This window comes from Aedes albopictus, chromosome 2 (assembly GCF_035046485.1).
Source record: "Aedes albopictus strain Foshan chromosome 2, AalbF5, whole genome shotgun sequence".
Taxonomy (NCBI): domain Eukaryota; kingdom Metazoa; phylum Arthropoda; class Insecta; order Diptera; family Culicidae; genus Aedes; species Aedes albopictus.
Genome location: NC_085137.1, coordinates 355,346,203 through 355,368,555, shown reverse-complemented (window position 1 = coordinate 355,368,555; position 22,353 = coordinate 355,346,203). Strand labels below are relative to the sequence as shown.

Here is a 22,353-nt window from a genome sequence, read left to right as displayed (position 1 = left end):
ATAGTGGTTTCGCAGCGCGGCGTCACGAACACTAATGCAAATCTACTGGTTGAAAATATACCCATTTGATTTTGCCGGGAACAGCTGATTTTTGTTTACTATTTTCAACCAGTAACTCAAGTAGTGTTCGTGTAATGCAACGTGTACGTACACGCAACACCACTAAAAGCAGAAACCACTATGGGACGTTTTCTCTCTTTGTATTTTCGTCCGATGTTTGTGGGGTCTGCTGCTTTTGCGACCTCGCACTGCTTCTTCTTACAATCTTATTTTTTCTGCTGTTCGGCACGAGGACGACGACGACCAGCGTGCTGCGTTTTTTCACGCCAGGGGGAAACAACCGCACATTGACGGATAAAAACTGATGTGCACTTCTCCTTGGCTGCTTCCGATCCGAGCTAGGAATCGCGAGCACTTTGTGTGTCGAAAACGCTGCTCCTGTCGGTCGTCTATGCCATAACTGCGAACGCGTGGCGGTTCGGAATGGTTTACGTCTTGCGTGCGAGATGATTCGCGACGGACGGGACTCACTGGAACTGCCCAAATTCTATCGCGATCGCGAGGACACCGAGAAAAGCCACCTCACACGCGACTCGAAAACAAACCCGAACTGCGATTTTCTCCTGCGCCGGGGGGTACGCCGATGGAAGTTGAGTGTTTCATCATGTAATGTAAATTTCAATTTTTTTTAATTTATTAGATTTAACGTAATATTTAGCACAGACAATCAGACGTCTTGCTCTAACTTCGCAAATCGCTCGCTCATGGCGCTCGCATAGTTTTTACTATTTGGCGTTTGCTCACTTCCGCCATATAGTAAGTTTCCGAAACACAGCGTAGTTAGCATTGGGCATAAATAATTATTATGCTTTTGTGGCGATGATTTTAATCGCACTTTGTTCCAAGGGACACGACCACCCAATGCTAATCACGCTGTGTTTCGCATAAGTGGCGGTTGTGAGCAAACGTGTGACTTGCAGACTACAGATTATTTGAACTAATCATAAAAAAAATGAACAATGAGGAGTAAAGTGAGTTGTCTGTGATAAAATAACTTTGCTTGCTTGCTATAGGCCTTGACGGCGTTGCAGGGCTGCCGTCTGACGGGAGTCGTATGGCAAACGTGAGAAAAAACGAGACAAAACACGTTTGTTTATACTTTGTGTCGCACACGGTGACAGATACAAATCGACACTGATTTTTCATTTAGGCCTAACTGACATTTTCAAGTTCTCTTCATCGATCCTCTCTTTGTGTTGGCACATAATGTTAATTGAGTTTTCCAAAGATTTTTTGGTTAAAATGCGAAGAGGACGACTACATGTTGCTATAGAAACAAAAAGAATAATGATTTTGTTTGTTTTGATCAAGTTGTTGGCGAAAGAGAGAGTCGACGAAGAGAAATTGATCAAGTCAGTTAGGCCCTTATGAAAAATCATTGTCGAAATCATCTCAAAACCACTAAAGGAGCCAATTACAAACATCGAAATAATCAACGAAACATTGAGGTGCCCCTCGTTTCAATTGTTGTCATTCGTGGTCCAGTGAAAAATGTATGCACCGCGTTGCTCTGGGACTCAATTTTCCAATAGATGTCGCTAACGACAGCAGAAATAAAATAACTACACTGAACAAAAAAGATACTATGGTTTCGAATTGCATGTAATGCAGCAGTTATATTGGGTTTCTCATTAATGTTTAGACTACTGTGATAATTTGAGAATCCACTGAATCATCATTTCCCAGCGAAATTTCACATTAATCAAACTTATTTTGTTTACCTGTTGTACATCCGACGCCCCTGTCTTGAACTCAACCGAACTTGTGCATGCCAGCCGCTGCGAAGTCGTGTGCGAAATTCGACTGTGATGATAATGAATTTCGGCCGAGTCTAAATGGGTGCAAATGTCGCAATAAATGATTAAATTCGTCTTAATCAATGTTTTAGGCGCTTAGAGCAAGTTTACCGGGGGCTGCTATCTGGGCGAGTAAAATGATTGCCCACGGAGTTGTCATTTTAGTTTAGTTACTCATTTCCACACCGGTCGCTACTATATTTAGTTACCCGATTCCGTACCGGTCGTTGCCAAATACTGTTGCGGTATAAACAAACTATGTTGACATCTTTGTTGACCATCGCCGGTTTAGCATAGTGCGGCTAGTTGTTTTTGTTTATTATCGTCTCGTATTTTTGATTAACAGTCCGTGTGTTTCAATTATCGGCTCGATTTTGTGAAATTTGCAATGGAAGTGGACTTCGCCCTATTCTCATCAGATTCCAGCGAGGATGAGCTGGAACTCATGAGCCTGATGCTAATCCAAGCACAGTCCGTGATGGCCGAAACGGAACCGAGTGACCGTAATCGACGTCAGCGGCGACCAAACATAGACCGATCTGCAGAGGAAGGGGCACAACGTTTGATTGCCGATTATTTCGCGGATAATCCGACGTACAGTAGCGCACAATTTCGCCGGCGATTCAGAATGAGCCGCGAACTGTTCAGGCGCATTGTCATGGATGTGGAAACGGCAAACATATATTTTGTCCAACGCGCCGATGCTACAGGAAAACGAGGATTGATCGCACTGCAAAAATGCACTGCAGCCATGCGCCAATTAGCGTATGGGGCCCCCGCCGACGCAGTCGACGAATATTTGCGTCTGTCCGAATCGACCGCTCGCAATTGTTTGTTGGAGTTCTGCCGTACGATCGTAAATGTTTACGAAAAAGAGTATTTACGATCTCCGAACGAGGGCGACCTGGCCAGATTGATGAACGAAGGACGAAAGCGAGGATTTCCAGGGATGCTTGGGTCGTTGGATTGCTGCCACTGGGAGTGGAAAAACTGCCCCACTGCTTGGGCCGGGCAGTACAAGGGAAAGGGGAAAAAGCCCACCATTGTTCTAGAGGCAGTGGCATCCCACGACCTTTGGATCTGGCATGCCTTCTTTGGAATGCCAGGTTCCGCCAACGACATCAACGTTCTAGAACGTTCTCCATTGTTCTCCGATGTATACTGCGGCAGAACTCCTCCTGTGCAGTTTGAAGTCAACGGAACAACATACACTACAGGGTACTACTTGGCAGATGGGATTTATCCCCCATTGTCAACTTTGGTACAAACTATTCCCACTCCATTTGGACAAAAACGGAAGGTACGTATTCATAAAAAAAGAGCCCTATGGGCCTTTTCATTTGACGTCTTAAATCAGCTGATTGTTCGGGCGTTTGACAGTTCTTCTATGAAGATGACACGTTCTTGTTAGCAGCTGTTGTTCAAGCGTTGTAAACAAATGCATGCACGGATCTGTCACATGAAAAGGCCTATTGTTCTACGTACAGTAATTAAAATGAGATTTCCTATATTTACACTAGTAATCCTACATATAGAGATATGCGGAGGCGATCAAACTTTCTTGAACCTATAAAATAAACCCAGAAGTTTTCGGTAAATCGGACCAGGTAAAACAAAATCATTTCTTGCATCAAGAGACGAACCAGCCAAGGGCTGAAAGTCTCTCAAATAAAGATAAATCAATCAATCAATTTCTTGCATCATCATGCAATTTGGGAGGACTTGGTGAACCTCATCAGATCAATTCTTTTTGAACCTCTAGAATAACTCCAGAAGTTTTCGGTACATCGGATCAGGTAAAACAAAATCATTTCTTGCATCACCATGCAATTTGGGAGGACTTGGTGAACCTCTTCAGACCAAACTTTCTTGAACCTATAGAATAACCCCAGAAGTTTTCGGTACATCGGACCAGGTAAAACAAAATCATTTCTTGCATCACCATGCAATTTGGGAGGACTTGGTGAACCTCATCAGATCAAATCTTTTTGAACCTCTAGAATCACTCCAGAAGTTTTCGGTACATCGGACCAGGTAAAACAAAACTATTTCTTGCATCACCATGCAATTTGGGAGGACTTGGTGAACCTCATCAGATCAAACTTACTTGAACCTATATAATAACCCCAGAAGTTTTCGGTATATCGGACCAGGTAAAACAAAATCATTTCTTGCATCACCATGCAATTTGGGAGGACTTGGTGAACCTCTTCAGACCAAACTTTCTTGAACCTATGGAAACCCCAGAAGTTTTCGGTACATCGGACCAGGTAAAACAAAATCATTTCTTGCATCACCATGCAATTTGGGAGGACTTGGTGAACCTCATCAGATCAAATCTTTTTGAACCTCTAGAATCACTCCAGAAGTTTTCGGTACATCGGACCAGGTAAAACAGAACTATTTCTTGCATCACCATGCAATTTGGGAGGACTTGGTGAACCTCATCAGATCAAACTTACTTGAACCTATATAATAACCCCAGAAGTTTTCGGTATATCGGACCAGGTAAAACAAAATCATTTCTTGCATCACCATGCAATTTGGGAGGACTTGGTGAACCTCATCAGATTAAATCTTCTTGAACCTCTAGAATCACCCCAGAAGTTTTCGGTAAATTTATTTAAAAACAAAACTGAAAACACTGAAAAAGCACTGTCGAAGATCATGATGCGGATGGGCACTTAAGGACGATAGAATGTGAGGGAGTTTCCTCCATCTTTGCTGGGTTTTCTATTAAAATGGGACTGTTATGCGAGTGGGGGCAGTCTACAACGGTGATCAATACTAGTTCTTTTTATACTTGCACCAATCGCTTTGACTTAGCCGCATGCTCGAAGTTCTTCACCATATCCTGCGGGTTAGTCGAACGCTGAATCGGGTGGTCCAAACCGTCACCGACGAAAACGTACCGGCCAACACGATCGCAACCGCGTTAGTCAACTCCGACAATATGTGGGCGCATTCCTTCTCTACCGTATCACCGTATTCATTTCGGCAAGTCCGTATTCTTCGGCTGTTTCGTCCAGGTATTTCCGGAACGTGAGAGGCTCCACTAGTTCTTTTTTTGATTCGCAGTTGATTTTGGTTCACTGGGTTGAACCAGAATCCTATACAGGTTGTTCGAATCGTACATAGTGAAGAAAATATCTTTCATAGGAATGTCTTTTTCCCGGCGGTTCGGCGCTTTCAGGATGGTCACAGCGAAGTGGGCTCCTTCCAATTGAGGTAGAGTTTCACGGTTGAATCCAGGGGGCGGTCCGAGGGAACACCTTGATCTGCACGCCCGCATACAGAAATACAATTTGTATTGCAGTCCACACAGTATGTCTCTTTTATCTGATACTGTTACTGTACCACGGACAGTTGCTTTTCTGTTGAAACTATGAAATTCGAAGCAATCGATCATAAAAAACAGTTTATGCAATTCAGTATCATAAATTTCTATTTTATATAACTCATTTTGGTATCATAATGGTCAATTTTTCCGAACTGGTCCATTATACAACTGAAATGAGTTGCATAATGAAAAATAGTTGCATAATGTTCATTATGCAACTCATTTGAGTTGCATTATGAATATTATGCAACTCAAATGAGTTGTATAATGAAAAAACCATTGCATAAAATTTTTTTTGCAATTTCTCATCGTAATAGGCTGTTTTACCTCACGCAAATCTGATAGGAAAAGGCCTACTTTCCCACACTAAATGATCAGTGCTGTAATGGTTCATTACAGCACTGATTTGCGTTGCATAATGAACCATTACAGTACTGTTTTCAGTTTTGATCAACTTCTTGATGCTTTCTGGACGCAGGTTTGAAAAATTGTGACAACTGCACAGTATAACCTGCTATGATCAGACTTTCTTAAACATGGCTATGAACATCAGTGTGCAGTTTGATGTAAAAGTTTTGTTAAAAACTATCCTCAAGTGGTAATTTATAAAATTGCAAAAAACGTTGTACGCATCTCGGTGCAGAACTCGATTTTTACAGCACTCGTCGTACTTATCCAACTCGGCAAGCCTCGTTGGGTAAGTGTACAACTCGTGCTGTAAAAATCTTCATTCTGCACCTTGTTGCGTAAACTACTAGTATGGAACTCGTTGCAAAACTCGATTTTTTCAGCACTCTTCGTATTTATCCAACTCGGCAAGCCTCGTTGGATAAATGTACGACTCGTGCTGAAAAAATCAACTTTTTGCAACTCGTTACATAAATAACTATTATGTAACCCATTTCAAGTTGTAACAGCATACCATAGTGTGCAAAAATGGTCAAATAATATAATGCTATTTCTGAAATGCTGGAAATTTCTGTCCAGCACAGTATATGGGACAGTTATGCGTGGAGAAGTAGTAATGATAATTATTGAGCGAATAAAAGCGATTTAAAATACTATTTTTTGCTCTTTTCAGCATTTTGCCAAACTCCAAGAAGCGGCCAGGAAGGATGTGGAACGTGCTTTCGGGGTACTAATGGCACGCTTTGCCATTTTAAAGAACCCTGCTAGGCTATGGCGCAGAGAAGATTTGGCAACAATCATGCGTTGTTGCATCATATTACATAATATGATTATCGAACACCAGCGTGATGCTTCGACAGAACCTGAAAAGGACTTCTGGGTCAACGATGGCCCTTTGAACATGGGATTCGAAGGTGGCAACTTTTCCGGTTTCCTTGAAAGATACGAAAAAGTCCATAATGCAACGACGCATAATCAGCTTCAGCAAGATTTAATCGAGCATTTATGGACAATGAAAGGAGAAATGGAATAAGAAATGGAATAAGAAACAAATACAGACACGCGCAACACATTTTATGTTATCACATTACCTACAACCTTACGAAAAACATTTGTTGATTTTTAACAGTAATTATACATATTCATTAAAATAATAACAAAAACACCATAAACCTGGAGTTTCAAGTCAATCATCGTCGGTATCATACTCAACTAACTCACTATCGTGCTCATCGTCGACACATGCTTCTGCAGCTTCGGAACCTTGCTCTTCGTCCTCGCTAGTCTCTTCGTCATTTGGGGGTTCAAAGACACCAGATCTTGAATTCTCCGCTAGAATTTGTTGTAGAATTCTTTCTTGTTCTACACGATAAAATTCTTTAGCGGTTTCGCTCAATGTCGAAAAGTCGACCGACATTATGGCATGATTGGCCATCCTGTTAATGGCCGCCGTTCTCTCCCTAGATAGAACGGCCTTGTCCTTGACAGCATTTGCAAGCAGATTGCTGGCCTTTGCCATCTGAGCACCGATGTCTGCGTGTGATGCCTGCTGCTGCTTCAATTTTTTGGCAGCCTTTTGGCCCATTGGTCGACTGGGTGAAGAAGGGGATGGTGTTGCAGAAGGATCATCATCTTCAAAGCTTTCATCCTCGTCCAACCGCCTACGCTTTAACGCCGACGAGTTTGCTGCCGAGACCTACAACCATGAAAGTAATGAAGGGGTCGTTCAATAATTACATTAGCACTTAAGGAGGTGGAGGGGTGTTGGAAACTTTTGCTGTTACAGTCAGGTCTTTTTTATGCGGTTTTTTGCGCGGGTTTTTATGCAGACTTTTGAACGCGGATTTTTGAATTATCTTGTTATAAATACCGTTTTTTTTTTTTTTTGATAATGTGGTTTCATTTTCACGCAATTTTAAATTAAAGTGACTTTTTTACGCAGGTTTTTTGTTACGCGGATTTTTGAATAAAAGGGTTTTTATGCGGATTTTTTTTAATTAACACGTTTTTTACGCGTCTTATTTTAACCGGTATCTATCCCCCGCGTAAAAAAAAATATCTGACTATACTTACACGAGAGAGAGAGGGGGTGTCCTATATAATCATACGTAAAATGTTTTATTTGAAAAATATCTTCTATTTTAACAAATTTTCAATGCAGTTTTAATAAGGAAACCAAATAAATTCAGTAGTTTCAATATTAATTGGTATAAGTTCCTCCAAATTTATATTTTAACAAACTAAGATCGTTTGCAATGCTATTCCATTTTGTATAGTGAGTTTTGAAACGCCCTAAATCAAGATTCTAATATATATGGTATGTGGGGGCAAGATAGGTCAGGGGGCAAGATGGGTCAGTACCGTTTTCAACCGTACTATTTATTTTTTGAATCTTTCTATAATTTTCCCAGATGAACGACGTGGATACACAAAAAAGTTATATATTGTTTTTAAAATTCTTTACGTTCCTTACGCAGAAAAAAAAATATTTTTTCGTTATACTCCTTATGCTATACATTCCATATAACTACGTATAATGTGTAGACGGGGCAAGATGGGTCACCCTAATTTTTCGGTATGTTTGCATAGTTTTTAAAAATGTTTTATTTTTCATAGAAAGGCTATTGAGTGACCTACATTATCGAAGCGACTAGACCGCTGAAAATTTGTGAACATATTTTTGATATTTTTCTACAAAAAATATAAGTTTTCAAAGTTTTTTATGGCTACCTGAATAAAAATATTCTATTTCTGAGAATAATCTACCGATATGTTTCAACACTTCTTTCATGTAATCTGTACGTATGTGAAGCTTAGATGTATAGAGAAAAAATAGAAGATCTAGTATTTTTTGTTGGAGAAAAATTTAAATTGAATTTCTGATAGCTGACCCATCTTGCCCCCGTAGAAATGAGGTGGGGCAAGATGGATCATGCTTTGACAATTGTTTATCAAGAAGCAGGTTTCAAACTGTATGACCTTTCTATACCCTTATATTTTAGCTGACTAGTGTATCTGGAAGTCGTGATAGAAAACAGAGAAATGCTATTTATATTCAGAATGTTATAGGGATCCATTTCTTAGGTGACCCATCCTGCCCCCACTTACCATATGTTTGCGTGTTTGTGTCTGTGTTTTCTACAAAAAAATACAATGTTTTACCTTAAGATCCACATATTGTTTCCACTTTGGGGCGTTCTCCAAAATCTTGAAAGCGTGGAGCAAAGTGAAGGGACTCTTTGTTGACGTATTGTACAGAGTAAACGCTTGCTTCAATACGTCGGACTGCGTGGTCCCGCTTTGTTGACGACCATAAATTTGTGCCACGCAGCCCGAAAACTTGCTGCACGCTTTGCTTATGAGCAACCATCTGGCTTTGAGTCCACTAGGGACCCTCAGCTCTGCACTACAATTCAGATTTTTCTCAGTACAGATTTCAATAAACAGCTCGTATACACGTTCATACAACGTATCCACTCGTTGGTACGTCCCGGTTGCTCCGTCTTGTGACACGTTCAACCACGCCGTGCATAGGGCTTCGTCCTCTTCTACAGTCCAGTTTTTTCCTCTAGCCTTAGATGCACTCATCTTCTGTAAAAAAATATATATTACAATTTAGAGTCTTGTCCTTATTCCTGAGTAAAGTACTGCATTTAGTAATTTTTCTGTTTTCCACGGTTTTTTGAACAATTTTCCCACTTCAATTGGCAACTTTAAAATATTCATTCATCTAGGCAAAAAAGAAGAAGGGAGCGTCTATTAATTACGTCGCGCGTTAAAGAAGGGGGGGGGGGGAGGTGGGTTGATAAAACGTGACCAAATGTGAAGTTGGTATTGAGTGGTCAATGTTTTGTTCTGATAGTTTTCACTCAAGGAAGGTTTATGATGCAAAAAAAAATATAATGAGAAAAAGAGTGTTTTTGGGGATCATTTTTTCATAACGTTTTTAACGGGATTTGGAACGGGAGAACTTGAACTTGAAACGTCAAAAAACGCAGTAGACAAAGTTTGCCGGGGACAGCTAGTTATAGTTTCTAGATTATATCCCAGATGACTGGGAATTTCTGAGAATACTTAGGGATTCTCAGGAATTATTCAAATAAATTCCGTGATATTAATGATTCCTACAAATGATTGAGAATATTTTTTTATAGTTTTAAGAATACTTCCAAGATCACTGATAATTTCTGAGAATCTTTAGAGATTCTCAGGAATTATTTAAATAAATTCCGTAATGCAACTGATTTCTATAAACAATAGAAAATATTTTCTATAGTTTCTAGAATACATCCCAGATGACTGGGAATTTCTGAGAAATTTTAGGGATTCTCATTATTATTTAAATAAATTCCTTAATGCTACTGATTTCTATAAACGATTGAGAATATTCTCTATAGTTTCTAGAATTTCTAAGAAACTTTTTGGATTCTTAGGAATTACTTGAATATATTCCGTAATGGTACTGATCTTTGTAAATGATTGAGAATATTTTCTATAGTTTTTAGAATACATCTCAGATAACTGGAAATTTCTGAGAATCATTAGGAATTCTCAGGAATAATTTAAATATACTCCGCAATGCTACTGATTTTAATATGATTGAGAAGGAACTCCTGGAGGAATCCCTGAAGAAACTCCTAGAGGAATCCCTGAAGGAACTCCTGGAGGAATTCCTGAAGGAACTCATGGAGGAATCCCTGAAGGAACTCCTGGAGGAATCCCTGAAGAAACTCTTGGAGGAATCCCTGAGGGAACTCTTGGAGGAATCCCTGAGGGAACTCCTGGAGGAATCCCTGAGGGAATTCCTGGAGGAATCCTTGAAGGAACTCCTGGAGGAATCCCTGAAGAAACTCCTAGAGGAATCCCTGAAGGAACTCCTGGAGGAATCCCTGGAGGAACTCCTGGAGGAATCCTTGAAGGAACTCCTGGAGGAATCCCTGAAGAAACTCCTAGAGGAATCCCTGAAGGAACTCCTGGAGGAATCCCTGAAGGAACTCCTGGCGGAATCCTTGAAGGAAATCTTGGAAGAATACCTGAAGGGACTCCTGGAGGAATTCTTGAAGGAACTCCTGGAGGAATCCCTGAGGGAACTCCTGGAGGAATCCCTGAGGGAACTCCTGGAGGAATCCCTGAAGGAACTCCTGGCGGAATCCTTGAAGGAAATCTTGGAAGAATACCTGAAGGGACTTCTGGAGGAATTCTTGAAGGAACTCCTGGAGGAATCCCTGAGGGAACTCCTGGAGGAATCCCTGAGGGAACTCCTGGAGGAATCCCTGAGGGAACTCCTGGAGGAATCCCTGAGGGAACTCCTGGAGGAATCCCTGAGGGAACTCCTGGAGGAATCCCTGAGGGAACTCCTGGAGGAATCCCTTAGGGAACTCCTGGAGGAATCCCTGAAGGAACTCCTGGAGGAATCCCTGAAGGAACTCCTGGAGGAATCCCTGAAGGAACTCCTGGAGGAATCCCTGAAGGAACTCCTGGAGGAATCCCTGAAGGAACTACTGGAGGAATCCCTGAAGGAACTCCTGGAGGAATCCCTGGAGGAACTCCTGGAGGAATCCCTGAAGGAACTCCTGGAGGAACTCCTGGAGGAATCCTTGAAGGAACTCCTGGAGGAATCCCTGAAGAAACTCCTAGAGGAATCCCTGAAGGAACTCCTGGAGGAATCCCTGAAGGAACTCCTGGCGGAATCCTTGAAGGAAATCTTGGAAGAATACCTGAAGGGACTCCTGGAGGAATTCTTGAAGGAACTCCTGGAGGAATCCCTGTGGGAACTCCTGGAGGAATCCCTGAGGGAACTCCTGGAGGAATCCCTGAAGGAACTCCTGGCGGAATCCTTGAAGGAAATCTTGGAAGAATACCTGAAGGGACTCCTGGAGGAATCCCTGAGGGAACTCCTGGAGGAATCTCTGAGGGAACTCCTGGAGGAATCCCTGAGGGATCTCCTGGAGGAATCCCTGAAGGAACTCCTGGAGGAATCCCTGAAGGAACTCCTGGCGGAATCCTTGAAGGAAATCCTGGAAGAATACCTGAAGGGACTCCTGGAGGAATTCTTGAAGGAACTCCTGGAGGAATCCCTGTGGGAACTCCTGGAGGAATCCCTGAGGGAACTCCTGGAGGAATCCCTGAAGGAACTCCTGGCGGAATCCTTGAAGGAAATCTTGGAAGAATACCTGAAGGGACTCCTGGAGGAATTCTTGAAGGAACTCCTGGAGGAATCCCTGTGGGAACTCTTGGAGGAATCCCTGAGGGAACTCCTGGAGGAATCCCTGAAGGAACTCCTGGCGGAATCCTTGAAGGAAATCTTGGAAGAATACCTGAAGGGACTCCTGGAGGAATCCCTGAGGGAACTCCTGGAGGAATCTCTGAGGGAACTCCTGGAGGAATCCCTGAGGGATCTCCTGGAGGAATCCCTGAAGGAACTCCTGGAGGAATCCCTGAAGGAACTCCTGGCGGAATCCTTGAAGGAAATCCTGGAAGAATACCTGAAGGGACTCCTGGAGGAATTCTTGAAGGAACTCCTGGAGGAATCCCTGAGGGAACTCCTGGAGGAATCCCTGAGGAAACTTCTGGAGGAATCCCTGAGGAAACTTCTGGAGGAATCCCTGGGGGAACTCCTGGAGGAATCCCTGAGGGAACTCCTGGAGGAATCCCTGAAGGAACTCCTGGCGGAATCCTTGAAGGAAATCTTGGAAGAATACCTGAAGGGACTCCTGGAGGAATCCCTGAGGGAACTCCTGGAGGAATCTCTGAGGGAACTCCTGGAGGAATCCCTGAGGGATCTCCTGGAGGAATCCCTGAGGGAACTCCTGGAGGAATCCCTGAGGGATCTCCTGGAGGAATCCCTGAGGGAACTCCTGGAGGAATCCCTGAGGGAACTCCTGGAGGAATCCCTGAGGGAACTCCTGGAGGAATCCCTGAGGGAACTCCTGGAGGAATCCCTGAGGGAACTCCTGGAGGAATCCCTGAGGGAACTCCTGGAGGAATCCCTGAGGGAACTCCTGGAGGAATCCCTGAGGGAACTCCTGGAGGAATCCCTGAGGGAACTCCTGGAGGAATCCCTGAGGGAACTCCTGGAGGAATCCCTGAGGGAACTCCTGGAGGAATCTCTGAGGGAACTCCTGGAGGAATCCCTGAGGGAACTCCTGGAGGAATCCCTGAGGGAACTCCTGGAGGAATCCCTGAGGGAACTCCTGGAGGAATCCCTGAGGGAACTCCTGGAGGAATCCCTGAGGGAACTCCTGGAGGAATCCCTGAGGGAACTCCTGGAGGAATCCCTGAGGGAACTCCTGGAGGAATCCCTGAGGGAACTCCTGGAGGAATCCCTGAGGGAACTCCTGGAGGAATCCCTGAGGGAACTCCTGGAGGAATCCCTGAGGGAACTCCTGGAGGAATCCCTGAGGGAACTCCTGGAGGAATCCCTGAGGGAACTCCTGGAGGAATCCCTGAAGGAACTCCTGGAGGAATCCCTGAAGGAACTCCTGGAGGAATCCCTGAAGGAACTCCTGGAGGAATCCCTGGAGGAATCCTTGAAGGAACTCCTGGAGGAATCCCTGAAGAAACTCCTAGAGGAATCCCTGAAGGAACTCCTGGAGGAATCCCTGAAGAAACTCCTAGAGGAATCCCTGAAGGAACTCCTGGAGGAATCCCTGAAGGAACTCCTGGCGGAATCCTTGAAGGAAATCCTGGAAGAATACCTGAAGGGACTCCTGGAGGAATTCTTGAAGGAACTCCTGGAGGAATCCCTGTGGGAACTCCTGGAGGAATCCCTGAGGAAACTCCTGGAGGAATACCTGAAGGGACTCCTGGAGGAATTCTTGAAGGAACTCCTGGAGGAATCCCTGAGGGAACTCCTGGAGGAATCCCTGAGGCAACTCCTGGAGGAATCCCTGAGGGAACTCCTGGAGGAATCCCTGAGGGAACTCCTGGAGGAATCCCTGAGGGAACTCCTGGAGGAATCCCTGAGGAAACTTCTGGAGGAATCCCTGAGGGAACTCCTGGAGGAATCCCTGGGGGAACTCCTGGAGGAATCCCTGAGGGAACTCCTGGAGGAATCCCTGAAGGAACTCCTGGCGGAATCCTTGAAGGAAATCTTGGAAGAATACCTGAAGGGACTCCTGGAGGAATTCTTGAAGGAACTCCTGGAGGAATCCCTGAGGGAACTCCTGGAGGAATCCCTGAGGGAACTCCTGGAGGAATCTCTGAGGGAACTCCTGGAGGAATCCCTGAGGGATCTCCTGGAGGAATCCCTGAGGGAACTCCTGGAGGAATCCCTGAGGGATCTCCTGGAGGAATCCCTGAGGGAACTCCTGGAGGAATCCCTGAGGGAACTCCTGGAGAAATCGCTGAAGGAACTCCTGGAGGAATCCCTGAAGGAACTCCTGGAGGAATCCCAGAAGAAACTCCTAGAGGAGTCCCTGAAGGAACTCCTGGAGGAATCCCTGAAGGAACTCCTGGAGGAATCCCTGAAGGAACTCCTGGCGGAATCCTTGAAGGAAATCTTGGAAGAATACCTGAAGGGACTCCTGGAGGAATTCTTGAAGGAACTCCTGGAGGAATCCCTGAGGGAACTCCTGGGGGAATCCCTGAGGGAACTCCTGGAGGAATCCCTGAGGGAACTCCTGGAGGAATCCCTGGAGGAATCTCTGAAGGAACTTTTGGAAGAATACCTGAAGGGACTTCTGGAGGAATTCGTGATGGAACTCCTGGAGGAATTCTGGAAGGAACTCCTGGAGGAATTCCTGAAGTTTTGTAATCCAGAATAAACCTACAGAAAATGTCAATAAAAAGTTAACTCTAGTCCAACTAAATGCACAAACTGAAAAGTGTCATATTTTACCAATGATTACATCCTAAGCTTGAGCCTAACATAGTTATGCGCTTAGTGTAAATGGACGCCGCTTATGATTTTGGTTGGACAATGACCAAAAATAGTGTTGTTTCGAAAATAGTCACATACTATGCCCTACGACATTGACGATTCTATTGTCTATGGCTCATCTATTTCGCGCCACCCAGCAGGGACTTGTCTGGTACCCAATTTAGCATCTCCATTCCGCGTAATGTACCGCACCTTTTTTGTTATGTGATATATTACGCGGAATATTATTCTCTTTATTCGGATAGCGACTGTGTAACCCCCTTGGATTAAAAGCCTCCATCAAACATGAAGCGACTAATCGGAGGCTGAAAACTATACCAAATTTGGCTCGAAGACAGGTAATCAGTAAGGTCAGTTTTTTTTTCGTTTGTCAGAGACGATTGATACAAACTTTCCACTGCATCTGCCAGTAATAATCGGTGGTCGATCAACATTCCGAGTCCCCCGCTTTACAATACAGCTAGAAAAACTAGAGCAACACCTGGCCACAATGATGCATAAAGCACTAAAATCAACAAAATACCTTTCCAGCAAGGTGAATGTGTACGGAACCTGGTAGACAACCTCCTGTTCTTCCTGAGGCTGGAAGATGCCGTGCCACGCATATCTAGTTGCTTCCGACTACCAGTGAAAGCTTCCAAATGGAATGACCGCTCGTTGTCTCCAACCATCATCGTAGTCTTCGACAGTAGAGAAACCAAGGAGGCGGTACTGCGGAGGTACTTCGAAAGGTACAAGGAAGTAAAACTTTCGATTCTTCAAAGTAAACTTCCCCTGGAATACCGCTTTACAATGAACGAGGTGCTTTCTATCCAATCGTTCCGCTTACGTAATCTCGCGCTACGATTGAAGCAAAAGAAGCTCATCGATTCAGTGTTTATCCGAAACGATAGCATTGCTATTCGATTGCCCCATCAAAAAACGTACATCCCGGTTCAAGACCCCGAGCACCTACTGCAACTGACGCAGACTAACAACGACCCGGATGAAACAGCAGATTTCTACGATGCCGTATCGACCAACACCTCTTCCGCCTCACGACTATGATTTTCTCCGAGCTGACGACAGAACAGTACATTACATTCCCGAAATGCAAAACTTCAACCAACCTTCAAACCTGCGAATCGGCCATCTCAACATTCGTGGGCTCGAGCGCCACATCGATGGCGTTAAACTAGTTTTGGACAAGCAACAATACCACTTTTTCGGTGTAACCGAAACGAAGATGAGAGCAAGTGCCCCCACCGGACCTGTGAAAGTACCCGGATACAACTTCATCAAGCATTCCCTACCATCGGGTAGAGGACGTAGAACAAAAGCATGTGGCGGGGTTGGACTATATGTCAAAAAAGGACTCAAGGCTATACCCATTATCAAGTCTACGTTCTCAACGGAACACCCTATTTCCAAAAGAGTTGAGTACCTTGTCATCCGAACAACTATCAATGGGATTAACATCGGTATAGCAGTAATATACAACCCCTCCAGCACAAACGAGCTTTTCATACCTGCTTATGAAAAGCTTCTATTAGATATCACGGAATACGACCTCGACAGATTGTTCTTAATAGGTGACCTCAACGTCAACATTACTGCGACACAACCCTCAAACAATTGTTTGAGCTTACACCGAATAAACAACACGTTCAACTTGAATATACTCCCAACACCACCCACTCGAATAACAGAGAACTCATCGTCCACCATCGACCTAATGATTACAGATTGTCCACAGTTAATTAAGAAATCTGCAACCTCCACAGCCAATTCTATTTCGGATCACGACATTGTCTACCTCATCTGCGATGTGCGTGTGCAGAAACCTGTACCTCATCGCATATCATTCCGAAAACTCCGTAGCATCGATCCGGTCCGGCTGCAAGCCGATTTCCAAACACTCGACCTTCAACGCGTCTTTGACTGCAATGATGTCAATGCCAAGGCGCGAATAGCAACGGAAATGCTACAAGATCTGCTAGAAACACACGCCCCCGAACGCCACGTTACAGTTCAAGACAAAAGAACTCCTTGGATCAACAGACCAATCGAGCAAGCTACTGCGGCAAGAGACCTAGCATACAAACTCTACTCGCGTAACCCGAACAGGCGGCGCGGCGACCCGCAATGGAACGAATATTGTCGATTACGCGATAGGGCCAACTCGCTGATCTTCGCTGCCAAAAAGAAGTACTCGGATAGGAATTTCTCCGTCGATCTCCCCGCGAAAACCCTGTGGAGTAACCTGCGCAGAGATGGCATCCATAACAACAACAAGAAAAATTCCCCTGATGATATGACAGATGCTGATCTACTGAACCAGTTTTTCACGGAGGGACATCTCGAGCTACAAAACGGAGGGATTGAGGATAACCAGACAGTTCAGCAGAGAATTCCAGAGAGAGACGAAACGTTCGCGTTTCATCATACAAACGCCGCCGAAGCAGCACTCTACATGTCGGAGATCACATCGAACGCGACTGGCTCGGATGGATTACCTATATCCTTTCTAAAGATGCTTAGCCCATTCATTCTGCCCCTGCTAGTCCATTTGTTTAATTCGATTATCAGGTCACAGACATTCCCTGATATATGGAAAAAAGCAATCGTAACTCCTATTCCGAAAAAATCAAACCCTGTCGAGCCGAAAGACTTCCGCCCCATCAGCGTCCTCCCGGCGATGTCAAAGATCCTTGAAAAGATTTTACTAGCACAGATCAACACGCACCTTGCTACCGAGCCATTCTTCGCTAAGCACCAATCAGGATACAGAAGAAGCCACAGTACAACAACTGCACTTGCCAAAGTCACCCATGATGTGTACAGAAATCTGGACAACGGGTACTGTACGGTTATGGTACTCATAGACTTCTCCCTGGCGTTTAACTGTGTCCAGCATCGACTTCTCCAAACCAAGCTTTCCGAGGAGTTCAAGTTTTCCGGTACAGCATGTAGTCTGATCAAGTCTTTCCTGGAGAATAGAAGCCAGAATGTTAAAGTGGGAAACGTGCTATCACAAGAAAGACAGCTTTCTGCCGGGACGCCTAGGGTTACCAGACGTACTCTTTTAAGAGTACATGTACTCTTTTTCATCAAAAAATAAGGCGTACTATTCTTTTTTGTAAAATGGCCCCCATTGTACTCTTTTTTACAAACATGCATTTATCAGTAAAATCCTCGATTCATAGAAAAGAAAACATAAGTTATTCAGTGAACTGCTATTTATAGTACTTTGGCACCCCTCGTTCCACTACTCGTTTTAAGCCAAATTTACTATAAATTTTTCTTATGCCTATTTGCAATAGGGGGCTACATTTCTTTTCATGCATTTTCATCAAACTACACCTGCTCATTTAGATGTTGGTATTGCTAAGATATGTAGCTGAAATGTCCCTGATCTGTACTACAAATATGGATTTTTAAAACTTTGAGCCATCAATCAGCTTATGAAGGTGGCGTTCGATTTGAATAGCTATTCAAGGTCGTATCTGTATAGGAATCACATCACATACGACCTATTCAAATCAAACGCCAGAAGGCAGATTGATTTTTTTTTTTAAAGAAAAAGTAAAAATTAGCCCGCAATATATTATAAAGGGTGTTAGGATCATGATTGCAAACTTTTTAAAGGGTGACAGAGGACCATTAATGGTGAAAAAAATTGTTCTACGCATATGGTCAAATCTCAACCGTTACGTAGCTATTGAACTTTCCATGTTTTTCATTCTTTTTGCTTTAACTGGCTATAACTTGAAAATGGTCTAACTTATCGCAGTTTTTTGACTCTTATTCGAAAGATTATTGAATTTTCTATCAAATGGCATCTTTGAATCGATTGGTTTAGTTAAACAACCAAGTTTTCTAGAGCAAAATTGCTAAAAACAGTGTGTTTTAATTTGTTTATGTCAATTATCTTTGAAACATACGTTATAAATTAAAATTCTTTCCTTGGCAAAGTTGTGGCCCCTGTTTCACTCTACAATTTGTTCTTTGACATCAAACTTCTATCTCTTATCGTTTTCTTGCAATTTTGATTTAATCAGTGCCGCACACTGCGCAAAAATGTGCTTACCATGAAAGTTGCACATTTATGATCTGAAATGCTATGTTTAAATCAAAATTGAAAGAAAATGAAAGAGATAGAAGTTTGATGTCATAGATCGAAATGTAGAGTATAACAGGGGCCACAACTTTGCCTAAGAAAGAATTTTATTTTATTACGCATTTTTCAAAGATAATTGACAAAAACAAATTGCTTTAGCACACTACTTTTGAGCGATTTGCTCTGGAAAACTTCAATTCAATAATCTTTTGAATAAGGGTCAAAAAACTGCGATAAGTTTGACCATTTTTAAGTTATAGCCAGTTAAGGCAATAATAGTCAAAAACATGGAAAGTTCAATAACTCCGTAACGGTTGAGATTTGACCATATGCGTAGAACAATTTTTTTCACCATTCATGGTCCTCTATCACCCTTTAAAAAGTTTGCACTCAGGAACCTAACACTCTGTATATGACAAAATTTATATTACAATAATTTTATTTAAAATCGGTTTTCTAAGAGAAATTTGTTCTCCCCTAAGAAATAACCTAGATATCTTAATATCAAATAACTCCAAAAGTACTTCTAAAGTTCAGTCTATAGCCTGTAACTTTTAATTGCATGAAATAACCAATGAAAATTAAAAAAAACTATAACACCCTGGTTTACGGTACTCTTTTGTACTCTATTATCAGAATTATTTAATGTACTCTTTTCATGTGTGTCAAATGTGGTAACCCTGACGCCACAAGGGTCATGCTTGAGTGCCCTTCTCTTTAGCTTGTTTATTAACAGCCTACCGAATCATCTACACTGTGAATACCACATGTATGCAGATGATGTACAGATCTACATCTCGGGTCCAATCGAAGACATTAACAATTTGATCAACAGACTCAACCAAAATCTGTCCATTATTGAGCAATGGGCCCGTGCAAATGGTCTTCACCCTAACCCCAAGAAGACGCAATCAATAATTTTCAGCAAATCTAGGATCGAAACAGCCAACCTAGCCGAAATCACTTTCTGTGGTGAAAATATCCCGTTTAGTTCCAAAGTCGTCAATCTAGGACTAACAATGGACAACCGCCTGGAATGGACTGAGCATGTCAACGAAACGATCATGAAAGTCTTCAACGTTCTTCGGACTTTCCGTCGCTTCACCCCTGTCCTATGTACCGAAGTTCGGCTAAAGCTGGTACGTGCCGTCATCATGCCGATGTTCACATATTGCGATGTTGTCTACTTCCCGGGAATCTCGGCAGCACTCAAGGAACGTCTCCATAAATGCTTCAAAGCCTGTCTCAGGTTTGTCTACAATATGTCGCGCCAGACATCTACGATTCCCGTCAGAAACACCGTACTTGGCCACGACCTTCCTGATAACTACCACCGCCGGATGTGTTGTTTCATGAGACAAGTCTGGCTCAAAACAGCACCACATTATATTCTACAACACCTGCCCAGAAGCCAAATGGAAAGGACTATGAACTTCGTAGTCCCCTTGAATAGTACTACCACCAGGGGCCTGTAGCATAATGAAAATTTTACTAATAATATTAGTCTTGTAGCTTGTAACTTATAATTTTCTGTTGCATAAAAATACTACAAGTACAAGTTACAAGTCCAATACTACAAGTCGGTTGGACTAATATTATTAGTAGAATTTACAAGTGTATGTTGCATAAACAAACTACAAGTATAAAATATTAGCTATGACTTGTACTTTTGATTACAAGTCTCAAATGTCTTGTAAAATAATTTACAAGTTAGATTTAGAGTATTGCAGAAGTCATATTTAGTTTTGAATATATCGATTTATTATTTTGATGAACTCAAAAGATATTATTTATCTAACATGTCAACCTTAATTCCAGTTTTCGACGATTAAATTTGGCAGTATGTATTCGAAACTCATTGACAAGAAAATTGCGTTGATGTACACTTTGTATCCAAAATATAATTTCTGCTGAGTCTCTCAAGTTCTCCAAAATTTCTACAATACCCATCTTTGATTGGAGGTTCTTGGTAAAGTTATATATTATGGTCACTGCATAAGCACAGGTAAAGTTGCAGATGCGAAATAAATTTGAATCAATTGCTTGTATTGCGCATCATTAAGCTAATCAAGAGCTACAATATACATATCCTAACTCGAATCGAGTTGCGACATATAAAAGTAGGTAAAAGCTCAATTTTTGCATCCCAGATCGCTTCGGATTTTAACAAGAACCATAATACATGTTGCTAAATCTTTATACATTGTTTTTCAACCAGTACTATTAAATCTTTGGGACATTTTACTAAAAATCTAGGTACTTGCAGTGCCATACTTTGTAAAAAAAATATTTCGTCAGAGCGGCCGAAAATTATCCAAACAGCACATGCTTTTCTTCATCTATCGTATAAAGAATGCAAAACTTCGGGATAAATGAAGTTATTACGCGGAAAATGCAGAATATAAACAAACATCAACTGCCATTTCAAATTAATAGTGAACTGTCGGATGAATTTTGACAGGTAAATGAACCAAAACAACTTGTATTTTCATGGTCACTAATATTACAAGTGCTAATAATATTAGTGGAAAATTGAGCCTTTATGCAACACAAATTATTAGCACTTGTAATATTAGTACATACTTGTAACTTGTAACTTGTAGCTAATATTATTAGCTTGATTATGCTACAGGGCCCAGGAAGAGTATTCTAATTCACGGTGTTTCTATCTGGAACAGACTTCCAATAGAAACTAAAGCGAAACCGACAGCAGCATCTTTTAAATTAGCCCTTAGATCACTATACTAAACTCTTTCAATCACTATCATTGTAACTGCCAATTCATTAGTTAGTGTATAATTAATCCGCAATAATTGCTATTCATTGATGCTCTCCATGTAAAATTCCTTAGTTGTTTTTCCTTGACCCGATAATTATAAACTGGTTTACGTTCGATCAATAAATACAATTACAATTACAATTACAATTACTAAAATGGACCGAAAGATTAGATGAGTCAGCCTCACCCAAAACGGAATAAATATGCAGTTTCATGTAGAATTTCAAAAGAAAATTCACTCACCTTTAGCAGCAGCACCGGACGAACTCCCAGCCGAATAGTGGAGATTGGTCGACGAAGCACTACCGGAACCGCCTACACCCTGATGATGGCTGCCGGAAGAGCGTGATGATGACGAATGTTGTGGCTGCAGCTGCACTTCACTGGGATTGGCGGCGTTCGAATTAACACGAGAACCCGTTGTTGCGGATTGATGGAAACCTTTGCACGAGAACTGCTTCTTAGAAGGCCGCCGCTGGTGCTGGGTAGGTGGTGATGCCCCTGGGTGCTGTTGCTACTACTACTAGTGGCACTTCCACCGCCGATGTGATGGCCACTACCGAAATGATATACTGATGCGGGTGATGATGATGCTGTTGGAACTCCCTATCGCCGCTGCTGCAAGCTAAACGCGTCCCCAGGTTCGGGGCTTTATGGCTGCTGGCCGTACCGTCCGTCGGATGTTGGTCCCCCACTATTTTTCGTTTTTTCGGTACTACACCGCCCGACAAAGCACTAGTAAACAAACTGAACAAAGTAAACAAAGTGAATAAACAAAGCCCGAAAAAAAAACAACACAGCACTTTTGACAAATAGCAATCGTTTCCCGCGCAACTATCGGGCGCCTAAATTTGTGCGCTCGATGTTTCCCGAAAGCCCCGCTGCTATTTTACTAGCTCGGTTAGTAGCCCCCGATACGGTATAGCGCTATGATATTGCGCCATGTAATTTAGCTTAGTCGCGCACCGGTAAAGGTGCTCTAAGGTACCT

At 42.6% G+C, this 22,353-nt stretch overlaps 3 protein-coding genes across 4 annotated transcripts; 2 read left to right on the top strand and 1 right to left on the bottom strand.

Annotated features, from left to right (window-relative positions):
* Window positions 1-1,958: 1,958 nt before the first annotated feature.
* LOC109407121 (uncharacterized) lies at window positions 1,959-6,637 on the top strand. The gene is made up of 2 exons (XM_019680134.3): window positions 1,959-3,156; window positions 6,278-6,637. The coding sequence occupies exons 1-2, from the start codon at window positions 2,245-2,247 to the stop codon at window positions 6,635-6,637; spliced, it is 1,272 nt and encodes a 423-aa protein (XP_019535679.3). The 5' UTR covers window positions 1,959-2,244.
* A 153-nt stretch (window positions 6,638-6,790) lies between these two features.
* Window positions 6,791-22,341, bottom strand: LOC109407123 (uncharacterized). Of its 2 annotated transcripts, XM_062852788.1 has the most exons (4): window positions 21,607-22,341; window positions 9,071-9,195; window positions 8,767-9,010; window positions 6,791-7,300 (listed from the first exon to the last, which is right to left on the bottom strand). In XM_062852788.1, the coding sequence occupies exons 2-4, from the start codon at window positions 9,190-9,192 to the stop codon at window positions 6,791-6,793; spliced, it is 876 nt and encodes a 291-aa protein (XP_062708772.1). In that variant the 5' UTR covers window positions 9,193-9,195; window positions 21,607-22,341. The 2 variants fall into 2 exon arrangements, with proteins under 2 accessions (XP_062708772.1, XP_062708771.1); XM_062852787.1 differs by having other exon boundaries at window positions 8,767-9,195.
* Window positions 15,576-21,712, top strand: LOC134286758 (uncharacterized). Its single transcript, XM_062848428.1, has 4 exons — window positions 15,576-15,783; window positions 16,249-17,424; window positions 19,362-19,833; window positions 21,613-21,712. Exons 1-4 carry the CDS (start codon window positions 15,576-15,578, stop codon window positions 21,710-21,712), a joined length of 1,956 nt encoding a protein of 651 aa, XP_062704412.1.
* Window positions 22,342-22,353: the final 12 nt, after the last annotated feature.